General features: G+C 38.8%; 1 protein-coding gene across 3 annotated transcripts in view; it reads right to left on the bottom strand.

The window, feature by feature from the left end:
* The window catches only part of LOC124139292 (synaptotagmin-5-like), a 103,042-nt gene that overhangs the window by 39,391 nt on the left and 39,008 nt on the right, over positions 1-24,643 (bottom strand). For all 3 annotated transcript variants that reach the window (XR_006861755.2, XM_046506253.2, XM_046506254.2), the window contains exon 3: positions 286-494. Coding sequence is in view for 2 of the 3 variants with exons in the window: in XM_046506253.2 (XP_046362209.1) it covers positions 286-494 (209 nt within the window). In the remaining variant the exon portion in view is untranslated. The remainder of the gene's footprint in view (positions 1-285; positions 495-24,643) is intronic.

The raw sequence follows: 24,643 nt of genomic DNA, 5'->3' as shown, positions 1-24,643 counted from the left end.
AGAATTTTGTAAACTAACAAAAAATAAAAATCCTGGTTATAAACTGTATAAACCTGAAATGTTTCTCAGCTTGTGTAGCTTTGAACGAAGAAAACATGACTCTCATTTTTGTGTGATGTCTCCTAAAAAACAATAAATTGAACATACATGAAGCAATGTTAAAAAAACATGTATAGATATAGATATATAAACACTGTACAATGCTAATCTTTAACAAAGTCTACAACACATGGAAAGATTCACAATATATTTTAGAATATGAAGAAAAATACAAATCAAATTTACCTTTTTGTCATAAAGCCTTGTGTCAATTTTAGTGAAATCGATGGCGTCGTGCATTGACGCTCTTCTTCGTTGGTTATAGGCAGGCGGGGGGGTTGATGGAACAGCCTCAGATCCCATCATTGGCCCAGTCAGCTTCTCACTCGGAAAGGTGAAGGCCAACTCTCGGAGACCGGGTATTGAGGCAGGTGTCACTACACCGGAACTTATTTCTGGAACAAAAACAAAGAACTAATATATTTATCCATGAAGAAGAAGATCCAGGCATCAGAAAAAATCCATACATTTCTCAGGCTCGGATGAGTTAGTGAGTTGGGATCAACACTGATTCCTGTTGTTTCTGGAATAACACAGCGTGTCAGTGTTATGTGCGAGGACAGTCAAATGATGCGGGTCACAGATGTTTATCAGACAAAACCATGGAAATATGCAAGAGTGAATGAGTGAGTTGGGTTTCGCGCCGCTTTTAACAGTATTCCAGTTATATCACAGCGTGTCAACTTAATGTGGGAGGAAAGCCCGAAGTGATGCAGGTCTCAGACGTTTACCACTTCGGTGAAACCCACGAGCACGGGTATGGTGCTGACAAACCTAGAAGCATAATCGGGTCGAACCGGGATTCGAACCCACAATCTTAGGTTTCTGGCGTGCCCAAGGAACGCAACTCTGCACAGCGAATCGCGGCGCCTTAGACGACTGGGCCATCCATGCCCCCGAAATATGCAAGACCAAGCAGATGTAAGATTAGGTGAAATGGGGTTTAACGTCACGTTCAAGATTTTTGCATTTATATAGTGACATGCACACAGATGTGTATGAGTGTGCCTGCTTGTACTAGTCTGGACTAATGCTGGTTTTATAGAGTTAGCCCACTGAGATACCATGTTGCAGTTTAACATGGATACCCCACTCAGACACAGTATACTGTCTCCAGGCTGACCAGTCCTTGTTTCAGCCCCTTAATGCCGAGCGCCAGACAGGGACACAACAAGTACCATCTTAAACGTCTTTTGGTATGACGCGGCCAGGGATCGAACCCCCGACCTTCCGCTCTTAGGGTGACTGCACTACCACTTGACCATGGATGCGGTTACAGACCAAGGACCATTAGCTAATGCAAATTTGTAAATCTGTAAATGATCGAGTCTGGACCAGATAATCCAGTGATTGACATCATGAGCATCCATCTACATAATTGGGATACAATGACATGCATCAACCAAGTCAGCAAGTCTGACCACCTGATCCTGCTACTCTTACATCAAGCAAGGGCTGCTGAAGACCAATATTAACCCGGATCTACACTGGACAATGGACAAACTGTCATAAGACAAAGTGTTTTTTCAACCAATCTCAATGATTTAATTAATGGTTTTGCTGACAGAAAGCTTCTACTGGATAGCGACCAGTTATTGCCAAAAAAAAGTTTTCTCCAACCCCCCATTATGGCAAGCATGTGATACTTGTTTTACTTTGGATCATTTTTATAAGAAGAGAAACTTATTTATCAATAAATAATGAAATAAAATATTCTTGTCAGGAAAACACACACCATATAAGCACCTTGCTAAGATAAACTTTAGAAAAGAAATAATTAACTTGTCAACAAAAATCCACCAAGATGATGAAGCACATTAATAGTCCTGTCATTGCTTACATTCTGTCTCTCATTTCTTCCCCAAAATACAATTCCAAACATTAATTTAGCTAGTTTTCTAAAAATGTATAACCTTAATATATCACAAAATCTATAGAACATTGTGTTATGGATGAGCATGTGTAGATCAAATCCGGAGGATATTGCTTTACGTCGGTTGGCAGACGACAAATTGATAAAAGAACTTCTTATTAATTTAATGAATAAAATAATGGAGTGGGCTACCCAGAGATATGCATGTGATCACATGGCACATGCTGTTTACACGATGGCATTACTGGTACTGATAGTAGACAGGAAACATCTATTTCCACCGATTTGATTCCTTCTCCTAGAATTATAACAGAAAATCTACACAAACTTTTTCCACGGACAGAAATAAGCGCATTTGCTGACAGTTTCACAAAAACCAAAGTCATTGGTACAGTCAACTTTATGCAAGGAATAATTTAGAAAAAACGTCAAAAAATGTTGAGAAATGGTCAGTGACCATGCAAATTTGAAATGCAAGTCAATGGGGAAAGCAACCCTACAATGCTTCATACAAAAGACACTTTTCAAAGTTTTCTTTCATTCCTCCAAACAACAAAACTTCTAAAATTTAAGCACACCCTCCACTTCTTTTCTTTAAAAAAACATGAACTTCAATTGATCGTTGAGAAAGATCTTCATGTCATTTCATTCTCAAATAATGTCTAAAATTCCACCTGCTGAAACGTTGCTGCCAGCACCGATTATCGTCTTAAGCTGTATTTAGCAATATTCCAGCAGTACTGTGGCAGAGGTCACCGGAAATGGTTCCTCCAAGGAGTCACGATAACTGGGTCATATATGATTCAAAGGAGCAGACAAAGCTATGAAAGAGTCCACAAACAGCTCTTGTAACAGAACAGCCAAAAAAATAGGAAAAAATGAAAATCTCTCTCACATCCCCTAGAGCATACATTCAATAATACATTTACCCTCATTACCAACTCATCCCCTTCTCAGCTTCAGCAGCCAATAGTCATCCCTTTTTCAGCTCTTGGAAATTAAGAGACTTGAGGGTTTCCTTTTGATGCTCGTGGGTTCCTTTGGAGAATGATGTTTACCTAACCTTATACATGACTTAATTTCAGGGACTGTGTGAGCGAGTGAGTTTGATTTTACGCCGCCTTTAGAAATATTCCAGCAATGATCACGGCGGGGGACACCAGAAATGGGCTTCACACATTGTATCCATGTCGGGATTCGAACCTGGGTCTTCAGCATAACGAGCGAACGCTTTAACCACTAGGCTACCCGACCACCCCTCAGGGACTGTGTGTTTGTTTAATAGATCTGTTAGAGAATATTTCATTTGATGATGGATTTCAATCTCAGTATTTATCAATGGTATGTCATTTAGCAAACAAAAACAGAAGTGGTTTGTTAGAGAATTAACATATGATAACTTCAATAACAGTACCCTGGCACTGTAGCTCACCTGGATATGTAGTCAATAGTTTATAATGTCAACAAAGACAGCCACTTCACAAAACTTTCTGTCAGCATTGTTTTTCAATTATGTAATGGAGAAATTATGACAATCTGTTGATTCTACTCACAGAATCAACTGATTCAAATGTTTGTTTGTTGTTTAACGCTGCGCTCAGCAATATTCCAGCTATATGACGGCGGTGTGTAAATAATCAAGTCTGGACCAGACAATCCACACATCAATCCATGCAATTGTGATACGATGACATGCATCAGCCAAATCAGCGAGCCTGACCACCCGATCCCATTAGTCGCCTCTAACTGCAAGCATTGATGGCTGAAGACCTATCCTACCACAGATCTTCAAGCGATTTCATTGACTTAAACCATGGTTGGAGTATAACTTCTATAGTTATACTTGTATAAGTATAGTTTCACTTGGTAAAAATGCACATTTGGAATGGCCAGTTTACTTCTAAATAATAATGATAGCTAAAAAACATTAATATTCTAATAATTCGAACAAAAGATGAAGAAATATACAAGCCAAAGTTCAGCTTCCTCATTTCAGAGGAGAAATCTCACTCAGGTTAGCTAAAAATATGTAGTCGTCGGTGCTTAACGTTATTCAAGGTGTATATATCTATGTAATATACACCAACAAGTGCAATCAACAACACCAGCCACATGTCCATCACTGTCAAACACATGCCTCACATTTATTGATTTATTTCACTGCAATCAGCAAGCTTCCTCCTTGTCAGCTGTTTAATCTGCTTCACAATATACAGTACTATCTCAACTCCCTGCAAATTATGGGTCTCAGCTCGAGGGCTTTTCAATTATTTCCACCAGGGTCTAGGTTGCACTGATATCAACGTGTTCCTAGCACAGGAAACACATGTTCTACCCCCAACTGGCCTCTGTTGCGTCAATGTTATAATACATGCCAAAAAATTTATTCATTTATCTAATTTTCTCATGCAATTTTTCAACATTTATTAAATTAGAACATGGGGAAAAACAAATTTATATCTTGTTTTATGATCAGCTGACTTCGAATTTTTCAAATTGCAAAGAGTGCTTTGTTGGTTTGAAAATATGCTTATCAAGCCCTTTTTGTAGGTGGCGATAATTTAGCCTGCACAAATTTAATTTATTGATTTTTGGCTCAACTGTAACTTTTTGTCCATTTCTCAAATTATCTTAAATCCATAATGGGTCTAGCAACATTTTATCAGACTGCACTACAATGCCACTTTGTCTATGCCATAATTAGCACGGCCGGCCAGGTATGTCATCTGATTGGATATTATCACCAGTCAGGTACAAAATATACGCAATCATTTCATTGGTTGTTAGGAGACCAGTGTAACATTCAAATAATTATAGTATGGATTCCATGTACCGAATTAAACGTAATAAGCGCCCACGGCGATATTTGCTAATATATTGGCTAGTGAATAATCCCAATTAGCACCCCTTCAAATTGATCAATGTACACAAGACTTATTTATTCGTGTATAATACACATTTGTGTGTTATGTGCACCCTTAATTATGGGCAATTAAATTCTGGAAAAATATATCTGTCGTATATAAACATTTCAGGTTGTCACCATAAACCATGAATCTTTCAACTCTGTTTTTTTTCACCAAAATAATATTCTAATAAGAGCCCCCTATTTCTAATTTTGAGAGCACCCTGGGCGCGTATTACGTCAAATACGATATGTCAAGAGTATGGCTAGTAGGGGCGTGTCAAGTAACCCTGATTTAACGTGAATTATATGATTTTAACATCGTACGATATTTATCTTTTCAATTTTAGGGGCGCGGTTTCCACCCACACCCTCAATCTGTGCGGTCATAAAGATAGACATTGATTGATATTTGTAGCCAATTAGTGATAATTAGCAGGATGGTATATGTCACACCTGCAGCCACTCATCTCACAACAACATGTAACTGCAGTAGATTATTGCATAATGTGTGCCAGCAGTCAGTCCAGGTATCATAAAACATTCAGCCTTGTGTATAGTGTATTAATGTAACACGTTAGCAAGTGACATGGATTCACAGAGTCTATGACAGGTCGCTTCATCTTTGTAGCGCTATTTCATGACTACAACGAAAAATTGTGATTTGGAAAAAATATACGAAAGAAAAAAACCAGTCTGTGTTTTGCAAACACTTGTAATCCATGCGTCCAAGATAGGGATCATTCTGATTATTTTCATCTAAATTGTCCGTCACAGGTAACTTGTGCGATCAGGCGTGTAATTTTGGAGGTAATTTACTCTAACAAGACCATATATGGAGTCTCTGTATACTGTAAATCTTGAAATTAACGTGAGCGTGAATTAATCGGAAAAATGCGAGTGGTCTTTGCTCGCATTAATTAACTTCGCATTTAAGTCTCCAAAATGACTATCAACAGTAAGACGGCCTCACTGCACACTTTGGATAGTGGAGATAGCAACTTGAATATAAACACAATCACGGTTTATTGAGCAGCAGTTGTAACAAGGATATAGCAATGTCATTTAAAGAATAGGAATTACACAATGGGCATCCGGTGAGTTATCACTGCTGGGGTCAAGAGTTCTACCAACTCATGTCCAGTTTGTTGACACTTTCTCGCATACCAATCAGTGAACTGTTGTTGGTTCAATTATTTTATTGCCTTTGAACTTCCTTCATGCCAGTCAACAGCGTAAACATATAAACTGTGTGTTGTTTTTAGGAAAACACTGTTTATTGTTTTTACGGAAGTGCTCCACTCAGTGCTAATAAGCAGTGCTATTTGCTGTATGATTGGATTAAGGTAAGGATATGTATCATTCCACTGGGGATGGGGTGGCTTGGGGTCAGCATTCATATTAATTTGGAGACGCATTAATGACCAGATTTACAGTGATAAGGCTCCACCTCCGCTGTATTTTCAGCCTTTGAAATTGATATTATGCAAATAAACCTTATTCACGCGCCACTTTCAATGTTTTGAATACGATATTTGCATTAACGATGTTACAATCTATCCAAATCTGCAAAGTTGTATACGACCATGAGACCTGCACTTTAAGTAGCTTTAAGGTGCTCCTTGTCAACCCAATTAATTCAACCCAAGATCCAACAACAGCCAAACTCATACTCAAATGAAAGGAAAATTGAAATTGCCATCTCACGCCTCAGACTCAGTCACAAAAAGCACTGTGACAAGGTTTGTTCATCTTGCAATCAGGCTGAATCCATTGCTCGCGTGTTACTAGAATGTCAAGACCATGCCCCAGCCCAGGCTTGGTTAAAACAAGAATTGCAGTTAGATTCGCTATCTGTCATAGATCTCCTAAAGCCAAGAGATGCAATGGCGAAGGCCAAACTAACTCTATTTCTGAGAGATGGACAGCTACTCGAACGTATATAAACAGAGCAGCCAAGGATAAAAATGAAATTATATCAATATACGAAAATAAAAATCATATCAATACAACAGAAATTATGTGAATACCAAACTTACAATAGATATGTGTACCCTACTCACACACATGAGTCCCAAAGAGGGACAGATCAGCCAAAATTGCAAAGGCAGAAGGCGACCTCTTAAACACTTAATTGTCAACATTATTCTTACTGAACAAAACTCTCTCTTCAACTGAACACTGAAGGATAGATTAAGCACATATGCAGGCTGGAACTCCAGACTTAAGCCCCTCTTACACTATCAAACACTTTGACCAAGTTTTCTTGGCCGAAATTGGGCTGTTACACTCATCTAAGTTTTTGACACTCCGTCAAAGTTTTGGCGGGAATTATCTTGCCAAGGTGCATGCTACTGACGAAGAATTGTTTGCTGTTGGCATATGTATTTTGTGTATTGCAATGATGAGAAGGCGGCGTCAGGGTAGGCAAAGGCATATTTGGTCCCGAGAACGGGTGCTCGTTGTTGAAACAAATCAATTAATTCTTCCAACATCTCGTCAGTCCAAAATAGTTGATTCATTTTGACTTGACTCTTTGCACTTCTGGTTGAAAAGGGGTAAATGTTCCTTGCAGTCTGATTGGCTAAATTAAATAAATGTCTTCAAACTTTGATCAACTTTGACGAGAAATAGGATTAGTTTCTATTCCATCAAAGTCCTGTCAAAAACTTTGTCAAAGATTTTGACGGCATGTTACATTATCAAAAACTTGGTCAAAATGGACTTTTGATAGTGTAATGGGGCTTTGGCTGCATCAGTCCTCTCAAATGAGAATACAAACCAACAGTGGGGGTGATGATAACAAAATTTCATTCCAAAACTTTTTATTAAACACTCTGTGGCATAACTGAACATATATACCTAGACAGATTAATTGATTTCTCTGTCTAGTCTATTACTTGATACGCGAAAGCAAATGATGGGCACATATTTCTTTTGAATGAATATCAATCAAAATAAACTTTTAATTTCCTCAATACTCATAAAACTAAAAAATATATGTTTGCTATGAACACAAATGATCTGCTTATACATACATTTATGATTTCTTTCAACACAATATCACATAGAATAGTCATTCTTTCTCTGATTTCAATATCACTTAAAACTCTTTTCCAAAAATATCACCTTTTCTTAACAAGTACAAGATCATTATGAAACATAAGAGAGGTGAACTCAAACAGAAATAGATAAATACTTACTCTAAACATGATTCAGTACCTAAAAATTGGCAGTGTATTGACCAGCACCCTGTCAGTGGACCTTGATTTGCTCTGATTTTCCAATAGCACCAGCCTCATCATGAAATCAATTCTCACATCTTTCCTTCTTTCCTCAAAACATTACTTTGTAATGGATTTCTCACTTGATGATATCTCTGACAGCAACAAAGGTATTATTCCACCAGGATCAATGTACCAGTGGGAACACAGCCACATTTCAATACCGATAAACCATGCACGAAGGAAACCTATACCTCAGTAATTTGCTGCCTTTCAATTTACTAACACCAGAAGAATAAGCTGTCTTTCCAATATTGGAAAGCACATGGAATGAACAGGACTGAATAGGAATTAATGTTCCCCCTATTCTGTCCATCTGTATGGAGCTGCTAGTTCCACCATTTCCACAAATCAATTGACTACCTTTCCCAGATTATTGCCAGATTGGGTTTCAATGGAATGTTTACAGCTGTTTTTGATTGTTTTAGATATCAAGCAGTATAGCAGCAGCTTCAGCCTTTGGTGTCAACATTTCACAACTTTTGCAGTGCAATCGACCTTGCTGTTTTCAAGGTTTTAAAGAGCACCATTGTGTTACGACTCATGCTCAAAAGATGTTTGATCAGGGTTATAACATGAAAAGGTGCAATTAAGTTTTATGGTAGACATGTGGAGAACATTTCCAAATTTGACGCATCAGTGACAAGAATGTCTGATGCAATTCCCTTTATACTTGTACCATATGATCCCGTGTTTTTTCTGGTGGACAATTGACTTGCTTTTGCATGTGTTTATGATGGTGCCACCGGTGGGGCAAAATAAGCTCACCTATTCGCAAACACCTGGTTTAACTATTTCATTGTGATACATAAACACATGCTTATCATATAGTAAGAATGGTACAATGCAGATTTTTTATGATTAGGAAAATGGTTTCATCGCTATTCTTGACATTTAGTGACTAGGATTGTTTGTAGGGCTGTGACAGGTATTCAAGTACTCCAGCAAGGCTTGGGTTTAGATGGACTCGATAATGAAGCCAAGGCTTGGGTTTAGATGGACTCGATGACGAAGCCAAGGCTTGGGTTTAGATGGACTCGTTGGGTTTAGATGGACTCGATGACGAAGCCAAGGCTTGGGTTTAGATGGACTCGATGACGAAGCCAAGTCTTGGGTTTAGATGGACTCGATGACGAAGCCAAGGCTTGGGTTTAGATGGACTCGATGACGAAGCCAAGGCTTGGGTTTAGATGGACTCGATGACGAAGCCATGGGTTGGGTTTAGATGGACTCGATGACGAAGCCAAGGCTTGGGAATAGATGGACTTGATGACGAAGCCAAGGCTTGGGTTTAGATGGACTCGATGACGAAGCCAAGGCTTGGGTTTAGATGGACTCGATGCCGAAGCCAAGTCTTGGGTTTAGATGGACTCGATGACGAAGCCAAGGCTTGGGTTTAGATGGACTCGATGACGAAGCCAAGGCTTGGGTTTAGATGGACTCGATGACGAAGACAAGGCTTGGGTTTAGATGGACTCGATGATGAAGCCAAGGCTTCGAGGACCATACAGTGGGGATACCTCACACTTTCACTTCTATAACATCATAACGAAGCCAAGTCTTGGGTTTAGATGGACTCGATGACGAAGCCAAGGCTTGGGTTTAGATGGACTCTATGACAAAGCCAAGGCTTGGGTTTAGATGGACTCGATGACGAAGCCAAGGCTTCGAGGACCATACAGTGGGGATACCTCACACTTTCACTTCTATAACATTATGTGCTGGACATGGTAGAGAGAAACAGTACTGTGTCTGGATTAGGGCTGGGACGGGTAACTCGGGTACTTGGATCGGGTAGGTCCTGACTTGGACACGGGTCCCCACAGGACTACCCGGACACATGGTTTGTCATGTGATATATTTTTTAAAGACAAAAACTCACTGTAGCTCAGTGGTTACATTACAAGTCACTTATGTTTGCATTTCTTTCTGATGATGCACACATTCCTTTTGACTTGTATATGTTTGAGTAAAGTTAAAGCTTCAGTCAACTTCAGTGTACGCATTATCTGATCGTTTGATATATGTATCTAAATAGCTTTTGTCAGGGGTGTGGTAAAACAATTAACAATCAGACATTTTGTACCCAACTCTTGAGACCTACAGTGGGTAATAGGGGGTCAAGTACCCGGGTAGTAAATTTGGACTTGTCCTAGCCCTAGTCTGGATGCATTTTGACTTTCGCAGTTAATCAAAGAAAGAAATCAGGTTTTGTCACAAGGGTACTGAAGTACATTTTCTTTTACTGTTAGAGCACTTATAACCAGTGGGAATCTGTGACAATGTTTGTTTGTTGCATGGAGTAATATGCCATCAAATCAATGTTCGGACACCAAAAACTGACTTCACGTATTGCCCATGTCGAGAATCAAACCCAGGTCTTCAACATGAATAAATGCTTTCACCACTTAGCTACCACACACATCTTTGGCTGCATTGATACATTAATACAGACTATCTAATGTAAAGATAATTTGGACAGATGGAATTTGTTGAAAATAAGAATTCTTGAATTAGAAAGGTTGGAAAGTTTGAAAATGAAATCTTTTCTGTCGTGCAAAAGTTGGTCTGTCTAAGATTTTATAGCAATACTGATCGAGTGTTTGGTAGAAATTCTGCCAAATCAAAATCTGATTTATCGCAATAAAAATAAACTCTGAATATTCACACTTCCTTTCTTATGGTGTAAAATTTATTCAGAGACAAACATAGAAAATTATTAATGAATATTTATAACCTCACTCTGTGTTGGATTCATATTGCAAAATAAAGATTATCGTTTCTTCCATATTTCATTTTCAATAAAGGAAGCAATTATTGTTGGATACATTTATCGACACTGAGTCAATGCTGAATGTCATTCTACTATGAAATTATGAGATGAATTATTCCAAAATGTTGCACTTGGCGGATGAAGATTATATGACGGTTCCTGAGACGTTTGTTTCATTGCTATGCAAAAACAGTCCGATTAAAAGACAAATGCTAATATGCTCAGGGGGATGAAAGGAGATAATGGAGGCAATAATGACGATAATAATTTAGGACTGTATTTCCACAAACAGAGCACGACCTCAAATAGACGCCAGGTCAAACCAAATTGGAAGAAAAGCATGCCAGGTCAGTAAAACAATAAATGACTTTCCCCTGACTTAGAAACTATATAATGAATGGTCCCTAACTAAAGGTGAAAAAAATAACCCCCTTTTTTATCAGAAATATGCTCTCTAAAACATTTTTGTGCAACTTTTTTTTAGGAAATTAACCTAAAATATAACCCATAACATTATGTAATATTAATTTTATTATCTAAATATGCTTAAAATGGGTGCATAGGAAGAAAATTATTACTGAAGTAAATAATGTGTGGATTAATGAGTCAATTTTCACATAAGGCCACAATGAATTAAATATTGTTTAGAAATCTGAGGCTGAAAAGTTTATATATGATAATTTCAAACAAACAAACTCCAAGCATCTGTGTACATTTACTGTTGAGGGATGTGAATCTAATGAAGCGGAAATGTTCAGTAGGACTATTAACTACATGCTCGTGGAGAGATCACCCGTTTATTAAACACACAGCTGTATTACACATTGAGTGATACCAAAACTCGTGCTGTACTGCGGGAACAAGTTTCTGTAACAAATATTGAAAACTCCCAGCATTCCTGACATTGACATTGCGTGTAGAGATGACAGATCACAGAGAGGTGCTTATGCACACTCACTGACCCTAGCAATCCTGTTGCTAGGCTGACGTCACATGGCATTTTTTTGCTGGTGGATCTTGCAACACATTTTCACAAATTACACCATAGGGTCTTGTGACGTGATTGTAAACTTGTGGTGCAGGGCCCCGTTCCACAAAGCAATCATAGCGCAACGACAGTCGTAAGTCTGTGTACTGGTATGGGAGTTACGATAACCTAGCCCTACAATAGCTTGTGGAAAAGACCCCTGAATTCTAAATGTGGGCCGTACTATGGTATTCAATTAATACGTATCAATGTTTTATTTGTTTGAAGTATTGTTCTGTCAAACTGAATTTGAATAAGCTGTGGATTGCATAGACGACTGCCTATTGACACACGACAGTGAAATTTAAAATATTTTTTTATAAATGGCAAGTAATAAATAAAATACTAAACTCGCTCCCATGTAATACCAATTTCATGATTATTCATGTGCCTATTGACACACGACAGTGAAATTTAAATTATTATTTTTTATGAATGGCAAGTAATAAATAAAATACTAAACTTGCTCCCATGTAATACCAATTTCATGAAACTTGTGAATAGTTCTTGTATCTGACTCGCTTTCGCTTGTCAGATACCAGAACTATTCACGAGTTTCATAAAATTGGTATTATAGGGGGGCGAGTTTAGAATTCTATATGTATGTAGTATATTCATGAGGTAAACAAAGAAGGAAATACACATAGTTCTCTTGTTTGGTCAGAAGGTACTTTTGGACAATAAAACAGAGCGTGGTGGGTGTTTGTTAGTGAGGCGGCCAGACCAGAAAATCTAATGACTAACTTATGGCCTAAAACGTCTTTAATTTGTCCCCATTTATTACTGTTATAGTAATTACCCTATTACCCTAATAACTCCAATATCTGCTTGGACTTAACCTTGAAAAATATTTTCAACCAGCCGACTTAAACACTCGACATGACTAACTTGGCAAATGCATAGTCTCATATTTAACAACACTGTCATCATTTTTTTCATCTATGAGCCATATGTTGACACGTGGCGGGTTGTTCCTGTCCGCGACATCCATGACTGACACTATTTTCAGCAGGAATACGATGACCACCTGTTGCCAGAGAAGTGACAGCGTGGAAAAGTGCAACATACGTCAACCAATGATGAAAAGTTCACATTTCCCAATGTTTTGTTTCTATATCCAAAACACCTGTTAGCTTAGAATATGTTTTAGCAGCTATGATTTTCACAATAGTATGGCTGCATAGTTTGAAACTTCAAAACACAATGCGTGTATCATGAGATTTGAATTTGGTGAGTGAGTGAGTGAGTGATTGAGCGGGTGGGTGGGTGGGTGGGTGAGTGAGTGAGTGAGTGAGTGAGTGAGTGAGTGAGTGAGTGAGTGAGTGGGTGGGTGGGTGGGTGAGTGAGTGAGTGAGTGAGTGAGTGAGTGAGTGCAAGAGCAACACTGCACTCATCAATATTCCACTTATATCACAGCACGTCAGCTCGATGTTAGTCCCTGAGAAAATATAGCCAATGCAGCTCATGCAAGTCTATAATAGTGGGCAAGTCTAGATTACTGCAGCTTCAGGGTCCCTGAAAATGAAGAGAGTCTCTGCCTTCCTTCTTATTTGATCTTATTTAGATAATTTAACAACTTTATATTTTGCAAAATATGTTCATTTCAGAGATGAGATGTTAATTTAGCTTGGTGTAGGAGACTGAGAAAAGTCACTGCGAGTGACTACAGATCTTGTATCCTATTTGTAACACATCCCATTATATTTTTTTAATTATTATTATCATTATCATTATCATTATTATTGTTGTTGTTGTTGTTATTGTTGTTGTTGTTGTTGTTGTTAATTTGTCGTCCACTGAGTTCATTACCACAACATTTACCATTCAAATAAGCTTGATAAGCAATGATATATATTTGATTTATGGTATAGCCAGCTACAGTGTTGACAATACCAGCACAATTCCTTGTCCAAAAGATTACCTGGTTTCGAATCGCACAGTTCAATTCAATCAGCACCACAAATCAATATCCATCTCTGAAGACCTCAACCAAACTTTTTTTTAATGATCCTACCCCTGATCCCCCCTGTTTTTTTGTGATCCTCTGAATCCCTCCAGCCCATATGCCTGTGTGTTAAATGACAGGTCCCTCACATGTGAATAAAATATCTTGACATGACTGACTTGACTACCATCTGTTCAGCTGCTACACATGAAACAGCCTTTGGGCAGATCAGTTGAAATTCCACATGGATAAATTTGATTTTCAGAGAGAGTGGCTGAAAAATAGAATTCGGCAATCAATATCTTAAAATGGCAAGACAAGGAATTTTGCTCATATTTGAGCATGTTGCCTTGGCAATAAAAATCTTTCTAAAACCACATCAAAGCAGAGAAGATACTATTCTCCTGACAAGCAATTACAGCCTGAGAATGCTGTGTCACATTGCTCGGGAAGGATCTCATTTTGTGGTTTCTATCAATATTTCACAAGTGCATTGCTAGTTTGACTGGGTCACTCTACATCAAGAATTGATTTCATGGTGGGTAGGTGTTGCTATGATTTTATCAAAGGTCCATGATAAGGTGGCATTAAGAAGCTCTCGCCTTGTAGGAGTTGTCATATTGTTCTTTCATTAAACAATCTGATTCAATACATGAGAAAAATACCTACAAACTAAATATATGATCCCATGCTGCAGGGTCACTGTGCCTTCTGTCTCACTACTGGACTACATGCCTTCTGTCTCACTACATGCCTTCTGTCTCACTACAAGCCTTCTGTCTCACTACTGGACTACAAGCCTTCTGTCTCACTTCAAGCCTTCTGTCTCACTACATGCCTTCTGTCTCACTACAAGCCTTCTGTCTCACTACTGGACTACATGCCTTCTGTCTCACTACATGCCTTCTGTCTCACTACATGCCTTCTGTCTCACTACAAGCCTTCTGTCTCACTACAAGCCTTCTGTCCCACTACTGGACTACATGCCTTCTGTCTCACTACATGCCTTCTGTCTCACTACATGCCTTCTGTCTCACTACAAGCCTTCTGTCTCACTACTGGACTACATGCCTTCTGTCTCACTACATGCCTTCTGTCTCACTACATGCCTTCTGTCTCACTACATGCCTTCTGTCTCACTACATGCCTTCTGTCTCACTACAAGCCTTCTGTCTCACTACTGGACTACATGCCTTCTGTCTCACTACAAGCCTTCTGTCTCACTACATGCCTTCTGTCTCACTACATGCCTTCTGTCTCACTACAAGCCTTCTGTCTCACTACTGGACTACATGCCTTCTGTCTCACTACATGCCTTCTGTCTCACTACATGCCTTCTGTCTCACTACAAGCCTTCTGTCTCACTACAAGCCTTCTGTCTCACAACAGGACTACAAGCCTTCTGTCCCACTACTGGACTACATGCCTGCTGTCTCACTACTGGACTACATGCCTTCTGTCTCACTACAAGCCTTCTGTCTCACTACTGGACTACATGCCTTCTGTCTCACTACTGGACTACATGCCTTCTGTCTCACTACTGGACTACAAGCCTTCTGTCTCACTACTGGACTACAAGCCTTCTGTCTCACTACTGGACTACATGCCTTCTGTCTCACTACTGGACTACAAGCCTTCTGTCTCACTACAAGCCTTCTGTCTCACTACTGGACAACAAGTCTTCTGTCTCACTACTGGACTACAAGCCTTCTGTCTCACTACTGGACTACAAGCCTTCTGTCTCACTACTGGACTACAAGCCTTCTGTCTCACTACTGGACTACATGCCTTCTGTCTCACTACTGGACTACATGCCTTCTGTCTCACTACTGGACTACAAGCTTTCTGTCTCACTACAAGCCTTCTGTCTCACTACAGGACAACAAGCCTTCTGTCTCACTACTGGACTACAAGCCTTCTGTCTCACTACTGGACTACATGCCTTCTGTCTCACTACTGGACTATATGCCTTCTGTCTCACTACAAGCCTTCTGTCTCACTACTGGACAACAAGCCTTCTGTCTCACTACTGGACAACAAGCCTTCTGTCTCACTACTGGACTACATGCCTTCTGTCTCACTACTGGACTACATGCCTTCTGTCTCACTACAAGCCTTCTGTCTCACTACAAGCCTTCTGTCTCACTACTGGACAACAAGCCTTCTGTCTCACTACTGGACAACGAGCCTTCTGTCTCACTACAAGCCTTCTGTCTCACTACAAGCCTTCTGTCTCACTACTGGACAACAAGCCTTCTGTCTCACTACTGGACTACAAGCCTTCTGTCTCACTACTGGACTATATGCCTTCTGTCTCACTACTGGACTACATGCCTTCTGTCTCACTACAAGCCTTCTGTCTCACTACTGGACAACAAGCCTTCTGTCTCACTACTGGACAACAAGCCTTCTGTCTCACTACTGGACTACATGCCTTCTGTCTCACTACTGGACTACATGCCTTCTATCTCACTACTGGACTACGTGCCTTCTGTCTCACTACTGGACTACAAGCCTTCTGTCTCACTACATGCCTTCTGTCTCACTACTGGACTACAAGCCTTCTGTCTCACTTCAAGCCTTCTGTCTCACTAGTGGACTACATGCCTTCTGTCTCACTTGAAGCCTTCTGTCTCACAACTGGACTACAAGCCTTCTGTCCCACTACTGGACTACATGCCTTCTGTCTCACTTCAAGCCTTCTGTCTCACTAGTGGACTACAAGCCTTCTATCTCACTTCAAGCCTTCTGTCTGACTAGTGGACTACAAGCCTTCTGTCTCACTTCAAGCCTTCTGTCTCACTACTGGACTACAAGCCTTCTGTCTCACTACTGGACTACAAGCCTTCTGTCTCACTACTGGACTACAAGCCTTCTGTCTCACTACTGGACTACATGCCTTCTGTCTCACTACTGGACTACAAGCCTTCTGTCTCACTACTTGACTACAAGCCTTCTGTCTCACTACTGGACTACAAGCCTTCTGTCTCACTACAGGATTGTTAGAATTTGTTCACTGGGAAAACATGAACAAACAAAATCTATTATCGGCAAAGCTTACAAACTATGAAAATCTGTTAAATCATTTTATATATTTAAATCATAAATAAATTCTTATGTTTCAACATTGCATTGTTTTCTAATATCTATATAAGTCCTTCCACAATGGATCAGGTTAACCATATTGTGAAAAGATTGAATGTGAGTTAAACAAATAAATTATAGAAAATCTAATATAATTAATTCCAACAATTTTGTGTGTTAAAACATGTAATCCTTGGGTTTTTTTCTTCAGAAAATTAACATTATTCACCTATCAGCCATGTTCACAAATCTAACACTTCACATCTGTATGAGGTTTCATAATTTTAGTAATCAGTTGTACAGAAAAACCAGATAGCAAGAAGTTGCAGCCACAAATAGCCATGTGATTTTTTTCATGCTGATTGACTTAAGTTGGACAGAAAGCTGATGTAATTCTGAAACGAAATAGTGCAATAAACCACATTTGAACTCATCTGTCAATCAAACAGACATGTACAAGGTAATGCAATAAGTTCCACAGACATTAAGCATAACTCAATTATGTAGGTTATGATTTGTCAAAAGTTTTTAGCAACAAGACATCCAAGATTGTTATTTCATGTGATTGGCTTATCTTGTGCATGCATCACTAAGACTTGATTTCAACTGGTATTGACACAATGTACAGGAATTTCCGAAATTGACTGACGAAAATGCTCAGTGCTCACACGTTCTATCAGCAAAATTCAAAACATTCATTTCGCTTTCAGAGAATGACTGAGGAGAAGACTGAAGTGATGCCAGTCTCAGACATGTTCCACTTTCATGAAACCCATGAGCATGGGGACGACGCTGATCAACCTCAAAACATCAGCAGGGCAGATCTGTGACTCCAATCCACGATCATTATTTATAAGGTCATGCAGAGTTGCGTTTGAACACTAAGGATCCTTAGCGTGCCAGAAATCTATGATTGTTGGTTCGACTCTCATATTTGCCCGACGAAATAATATTTATAATGATGACGACGACGATGGTCGTGATGAGGAGGAGGAGGAGGATAAGAAGAAGAAGAAGAAGAAGAAGAAGAGGAAGAAGAAGGAGGAGGATAAGAAGGAGATAAGGATAAGAAGGAAGAGAAGGAAAAGAACGAAAAGAAAAGAAAAGAAAAATAATAATAACAGTCCACTTATAAAGAGCATAACTCCACACGCAATGTATGTTTGCAATGCCCAAGACAGGATCAGTTCAGTCAGTTAAAGCAAGGTGAAAAGGTGAGTCCTTAATCTGCACTCGAGATTTGAGTTGTAGCAGCCGCTCAGTTTGTCAGCTCCCTAACCGTGCTCGTGGGTTTCACAAAACTGGTAAACATGATGACCTGCATCACTTCGGGCTTTCCTCCCACACGAAACTGACACCGCGATAAACTGGAATACAAAGCGACGTTAAACCAAACTTACTCCTCACCATGGTAAAGAAACAGGTTCTCAAGAGAATCAACTTCTTAATCTGCCGGCATTAATCATCAAGCTCTCTTCGGATGATGGAAAGAAACCTGAGATTTATAAGTGATCTGCCCATAAAGCAGGACCCGATACAGATGTAATTCAATTCAGGTTTTTCAATCTATTTCGATCTTCCGAACCTTAAAAAGAAATAACATGAGACTTTCGGAAACATCTTTACTGGAGCTGAATGAGTGGTCAGAGTTTTTATGGTGTTCATGATATGTGAATCATTTACGTCGTCAATGGGAATAAGAGCATTTATTTACAAATAGAATTATTTCAAATGTGAAAATACTTTTCATCGAGATTCATGCCTAATGGTGGTCAAACTAACCTTGTGGAAATAGTTAAGATAGAAACAAGTAACTTCTTTGAGACACATTGAGAAGTTGGAGTACCAAGTGAGGACAGGATATATGGATGAACAACTCCTATTATTGTAATAAAGAAGTTGTTCATCCATATATCTTTTCCTTACTTAGGAACAAATAAGCCTGAATGTTTCATGTTCAATATTAATGTCATATAATGACATAATGTCATATCTTAATTTGTTTAAAATGCATGGTTAAAATCTCCTCTCTATGAAGATTTTGTAGTGAAGTGGTGCTTAATTGGATATAAGTGAGTATTTTTTGTTTGTTTGTTTGTTGTTTAATGCCACATTCAGCAACATTCCAGCTATATGATGGTGGTCTGTGAATAATCATGTCTGGACCAGACAATCCAGTGATTGATATCATGAGCATCGAGACACGCAATTTGGATCGATGACATGCATCGACAAAGTCAGCGAGCCTGAGCACCCGATCCCATTAGTCGCCTTTTACGGCAAGCATGGGTTGCTGAAGACCTATTCTAGCCCAGATCTTCACAGGTGGAGTTTTCAGAGGAAACATGATTACACTACAATTTGTCTTTGTATATAAAACTCATTAGTAAACACTAAACGGCCTTGAAGTGATTGCTCACACCTCACATCTTCAATTTGGACGAAAAGTATCAATTTCCCTGAGTTCAGTGATCAATTCAATACACTCCTCAGCTAACATGTGTCAAAGGTCCAATGACCCAAGGATTTCAAAGTCACAAGAAAACAAGATTAATTGTCAGGAAACTTGTCCCATGTCTTTTCACAGCTTTGATAATTTAATCCAGTGTTAACTCTTCCCAATGTTGTGTAATTTGTCTGGACACTAATCAACAGTTTCAGCAAAATTATCGACTAATGTATGTCTTGTTTGTGTCCCCAACTGAGACAGACGTGGACATTTCGAACTCTTGACCTTCTCAATCTTTCACTGACTAACTTGGTCTTGATTGAGTGATTAAGTGTTGATTTGGGATGCACATTCACCCAAAGCCAGACAGATCTAATGATAAGAACAAGTTCAGTGCCATTAATTTGGTTTTGGATTTGACGCTTGGTGCACAAATGTTCACGACATCATCCAATTCATAATACTAAAGAACATAAAGTGAAAAGCATGGATAGTATGTTTTAATAGCAGGCAAAACTTGTTATGATATACCCCGGTATAGTTTTTCTGTTAATCAATAATCTTGGGTAGGAAAAAAATGAATTTGGGTAGCCTGCATTATTTTATCCAATCTCATTAAAATCAGATCTTAGTTCTTGCTGCCACTAAACAAAGATCTGAGGACATCCCATTACGGGTCACGTCAGAACGACCTTTTGCGAACTTTGACCGACTACTGAAACAACTAACAAGAAGTCAATATCAGCCAATTAGAAAGCAGCTCTCTGGAGCTTTACGGCACTCGTTTCAACCTGGCGACTTCCATTTCAGACTACGCTTGAAAAATATGTTGACACAGTTCTCGACTAAAATTTTGAAAACTGAACATATGAACATTCCTGAATGTCTAATATATGGTTGTGATTGAATGGCAGTGCTTCCCACTTACTGTGCAACACCTCCTCCGTTCAAATGTTTATGCCACGGAAGCAAGAGATATACGATAATTTTGACGGAATCAGTCGTATGGGCCGCAACTGTCATTCGGAATACCCTGTGTTAACTTTTTCAAGGTTGCATGATCAGAAAACACATTCCGACTGTCACGTTCATGATCTAGTAAGCGACGCTTTGATTGGTTCTGACGTTCTGACCCGTAATGTGACGTCCTCAGATCTTTGTTAAGCGATAGCGAGAACTAAGATCTGATTTTAATGAGATTGTATTTTATCATATTTACAGACCGGTGTCATGTAGCTGGAATATTACTAAGAGTGGTGTTCAACAGCAAGCACACACACATAGTGGAGTGAGTGAGTGAGTATGGTTTAACGCCGCTTTTAGCAATATTCCAGCAATATCACGGCGGGGACACCAGAAATGGGCTTCACACATTGTACCCATGTCGGGAATCGAACTCGGGTCTTCGGCGTGACGAGCCAACGCTTTAACCACTAGGCTACCCGACCGCCCCTCACACATAGTGGAGGACCTCTGCTGCATGAGAAACACCTCTTTGTTAATTTGCTAGATATTACCTTCAGATGCTTTGACTTTCTATAAGTGTTTTCTATACTTGTAAACCAAATGTTGCCTCCCTTAGCCACATGAGGAATCGCTGAACGTGGCATCTATAGGATTCTCCTGAGTTTAGTTTTTTTCTATGGTTATCTTATGAATGTAATAATTAACAATGTTAACTGCACTCACATTCATGTCTTGTATACCACACAATTGGGATACGATGAAATGTATTAACCAAGTCAGCAAGCCTGTCAGGGACGCTGTCTTGGCTCATGCATGTCATCTTATCCCAATTGCTATTGGATCGATGCTCGTGATGTCAATTACTTGATTGTTTACAGACCGCCGTCATATAACTGGAATATTGCTGAGTGCAGCGTTAAACAACAAACAAAACGAAACACTCAATGTGACATCAGTGTTGTATGTAGGCACACTTGGTAAGTAAGTACAGAATAAGTTATGAGGACAAACAGATTTTGTTTCCGAAGTGAATTGCTTTTTCAATTTTCAACATTATTTCCCCCAGGACAGATACCCCCTCCTGTTGAAGTAGGATGCGAAAAGGGTCTCCTCTTTATTACGATGTAAAATCACAGTGATGAAGCAAGACACTGTTTGCCACTCTGGTGAAACCAATTAGCATGGATAATTTGAACCGGTAGGCATAGGATCCTTGCATGTTTAAGGGACATAACTCTGCACAGTCAATTGGGGTAGCATGGATAATTTGAACCCATAGGCATAGGATCCTTGCATGCTTAAGGGGCATAACTCTGCACAGTCAATTGGGGTAGCATGGATAATTTGAACCCATAGGCATAGGATCCTTGCATGCTTAAGGGACATAACTCTTCACAGTCAATTGGGGTAACTAAACCATCGGCCCACCTATGTCCCTGCATGCATCTGTGAACAGCCTATTCCGTGACATAACAACCATATGGGCAAAAGGCAACAGCCTGGATTTAATATAAAGTACAAAAATAACCTTGTCAATATTAACCTTTCTCGGCAATCCATCGGTCCGCCCACAACAGTGAAGCAACTTTTGTCTACAAGATCCTATGTTTGCTTAGAGTCTGCCTGGTTTGTTCAGTCATTACATTGTCATAACATTATGAAAAGCAGTCAGATGTCATACATAGCATCAAAATGAAACAAAGTAAACTTTTGGACATATTTCGAACAAATCCAACTGTTTTGAATTAGGAAAAAGATTCCAAGTTGCAGCAAGCATAGATATGAAAACTGACATAGTGTTCTCAGACGCTGCACGCGATATGTCCACTACTGCGTACACTTGTAGAAGGCCTCAGCTACGCCCCTGTTAGATGCTGTTTTAATTCCAATATGGTAATTATGTGCTGCAGACATCAGGCTGAATATATGCCTCTGATCAGGGAAATCCCTGAGTATGTGAGGTGAGACATTGTTTAGCATTGCCTGACTCTATTCACAGTGCGAAAAGGTGTTTTAACAGCACTAGATTATAAAAGTGGATCTTATTTATTTATTTATTTATTTATTTATTTATTTATTTATTTATTTATTTATTTATTTATTTATTTTATTTTTTTTTAATTCTGCACTAAGTAATAATCTAGCAATATGACAGTGGTCTGTAAATAATCGAGTTTGGACCAGACAATCCAGTGATTGACATCATGAGCATCAATCAACAAAAATGGGATATGTTAACATGCAATCAACCAAGTCACCTGAAGCTGACCACCCCATCCATATAGTCTCCTCTTATGACAAGCATAGATTGCTCAGGGGACCTATATTCTTACCCAGAATCCCCAGAGAGGTGTTTCAGCAAGTAGTATAGAGAGGTCAAGGTCACTCTGTATTCAGTGCCATGTGTGAAACTGAGAAATTGTTTCTACATTATGACTGTAATCATTAATTCATAGATAGATATACATCAGGGGAATAGTAGAATAACAAAGTGATCACTGATTGATTGACTTGAATCAAACTAGCTAACGCACACATTTGCCAGAGCCTGAAAGGTTCAATACTAATAGGGGATTCATTGTCATTACTTACAAAAACACTCCCCTGTGGAGATTCTGGGTTAGAATCGGTTAGAATGTGTTGTCGTTAGGTGACTTAATGGATCAGGGTACCGTTGTACAAAACAACCTTAGCGCTACGACTGTCGTAAGTCTATGTTGAGGTATGGGAGTTACGATCACCTTAGCACTAAGATCGCTTTGTACAACGGCACCCAGAAGGTCAGGCTCGGTGACTTCATGTATTGCATAACATACAGTTATATGCACCCTTAATTATACCCTTACATATATGCACCCTTAATTATGGGCATTTAATTCTGGAAAAGTATATCTGTCGTACATAAACATTTCAGGCTGTATGCATAAACCATGAAATTTATTTTTCTTTGATATTTTTTTCACCAAAATAATATTCTAATAAGAGCCCCTTATTTCTAATTTTGAGAGCACCCTGCATGCTTATTACGTCGAATACAGTAAATTAGTCGATAAGAATTGAAAATATCACTATACATGATGATTTACCATTTAGATTGTATTTCCTGTTCTGCTAGGCATTGTATTATATGCAAGAATTATGATTACTGTGTGTATTTTCTCATAAACAAAGGCGGAAATAGCAATCACCTGTCCACACCTTTTGTACCAGTGGTTCGGTTGAAGAAAACACAATGTTATTACTTCAAAGAATTTTGATGTGATGATCGGAAATATTGTATCTGAAACTATTATTTTATCAGAAATAATATATTCCAATATTATGTTAGTTTAGTTGCAGCTTTTAACATATATATTTAATATCATAAGAACTATAAGCGTAGCACTTTGGTCCAGCTGACTGCTATTGCTGGATACTTTTTACATATGGAACAATTTGACCTGTCACCGTTGAAACTTCAAGCCGACTTATGAAAATGTTATGTTCATATATAATAGTCAAATAACAACCAATATGACTTATAAGAAGTCAAAGTATGAGGCGTCAATATCAGTAATCTGACCGTGGTTGCTGTAAATAACTGTGAGTTTGTGAGATTTTCCGATCACATCACATAATCTTTCCGAAATTAATGTAAACAATATTGAATGAAATTTTGAATAAAATTAACAAAACAGATTTTTAAAAAAAGTAGATATATACAATGAACACTTTTTATAAACAGATAGCGTAATAACAAGATTAAATCGTGGACTTCAATACAAATTGGTTGACAAAGTACTTCCAGTTTACATGATCACGGTAGTTTCTCTGCTTTGGGAAAATAACATCCAAACTCTCTTTGACGTGTATTATGCACACCCCTTCTACACAACTGGTTTTGCAAAAAAAGTGTGCACTTAACTCTAGAAGATCAGCTAGATATGGTATATGTTATGAAAATGACACTTGATATTAGTATTTTCTTATTTTATTCATACATGAATGTCCAACAGTAACTGTTAAATATGAAGTGGGCATGATCAAAATACAAATGCCCTATTGGCAAAAACAATCAACATAAACATAAGTTACGATTGTCGCACCACCAAGGTGATCCTAACTCGCATACTTTAACATACAGTTACGATTGTCGTACCACCAAGGTGATCCTAACTCGCATACTTTAACCTACAGTTACGATTGTCGTACCACCAAGGTGATCCTAACTCGCATACTTTCACACAAGTTACGATTGT

The sequence above is a fragment of the Haliotis rufescens genome, unplaced genomic scaffold (genome assembly GCF_023055435.1).
Source record: "Haliotis rufescens isolate VD_foot unplaced genomic scaffold, xgHalRufe1.0.p SCAF_8, whole genome shotgun sequence".
In the NCBI taxonomy this organism is placed as follows: domain Eukaryota; kingdom Metazoa; phylum Mollusca; class Gastropoda; order Lepetellida; family Haliotidae; genus Haliotis; species Haliotis rufescens.
The sequence above is the reverse complement of the archived record's forward strand: the minus strand, read 5'-3'. Positions and strand labels throughout refer to the sequence as shown.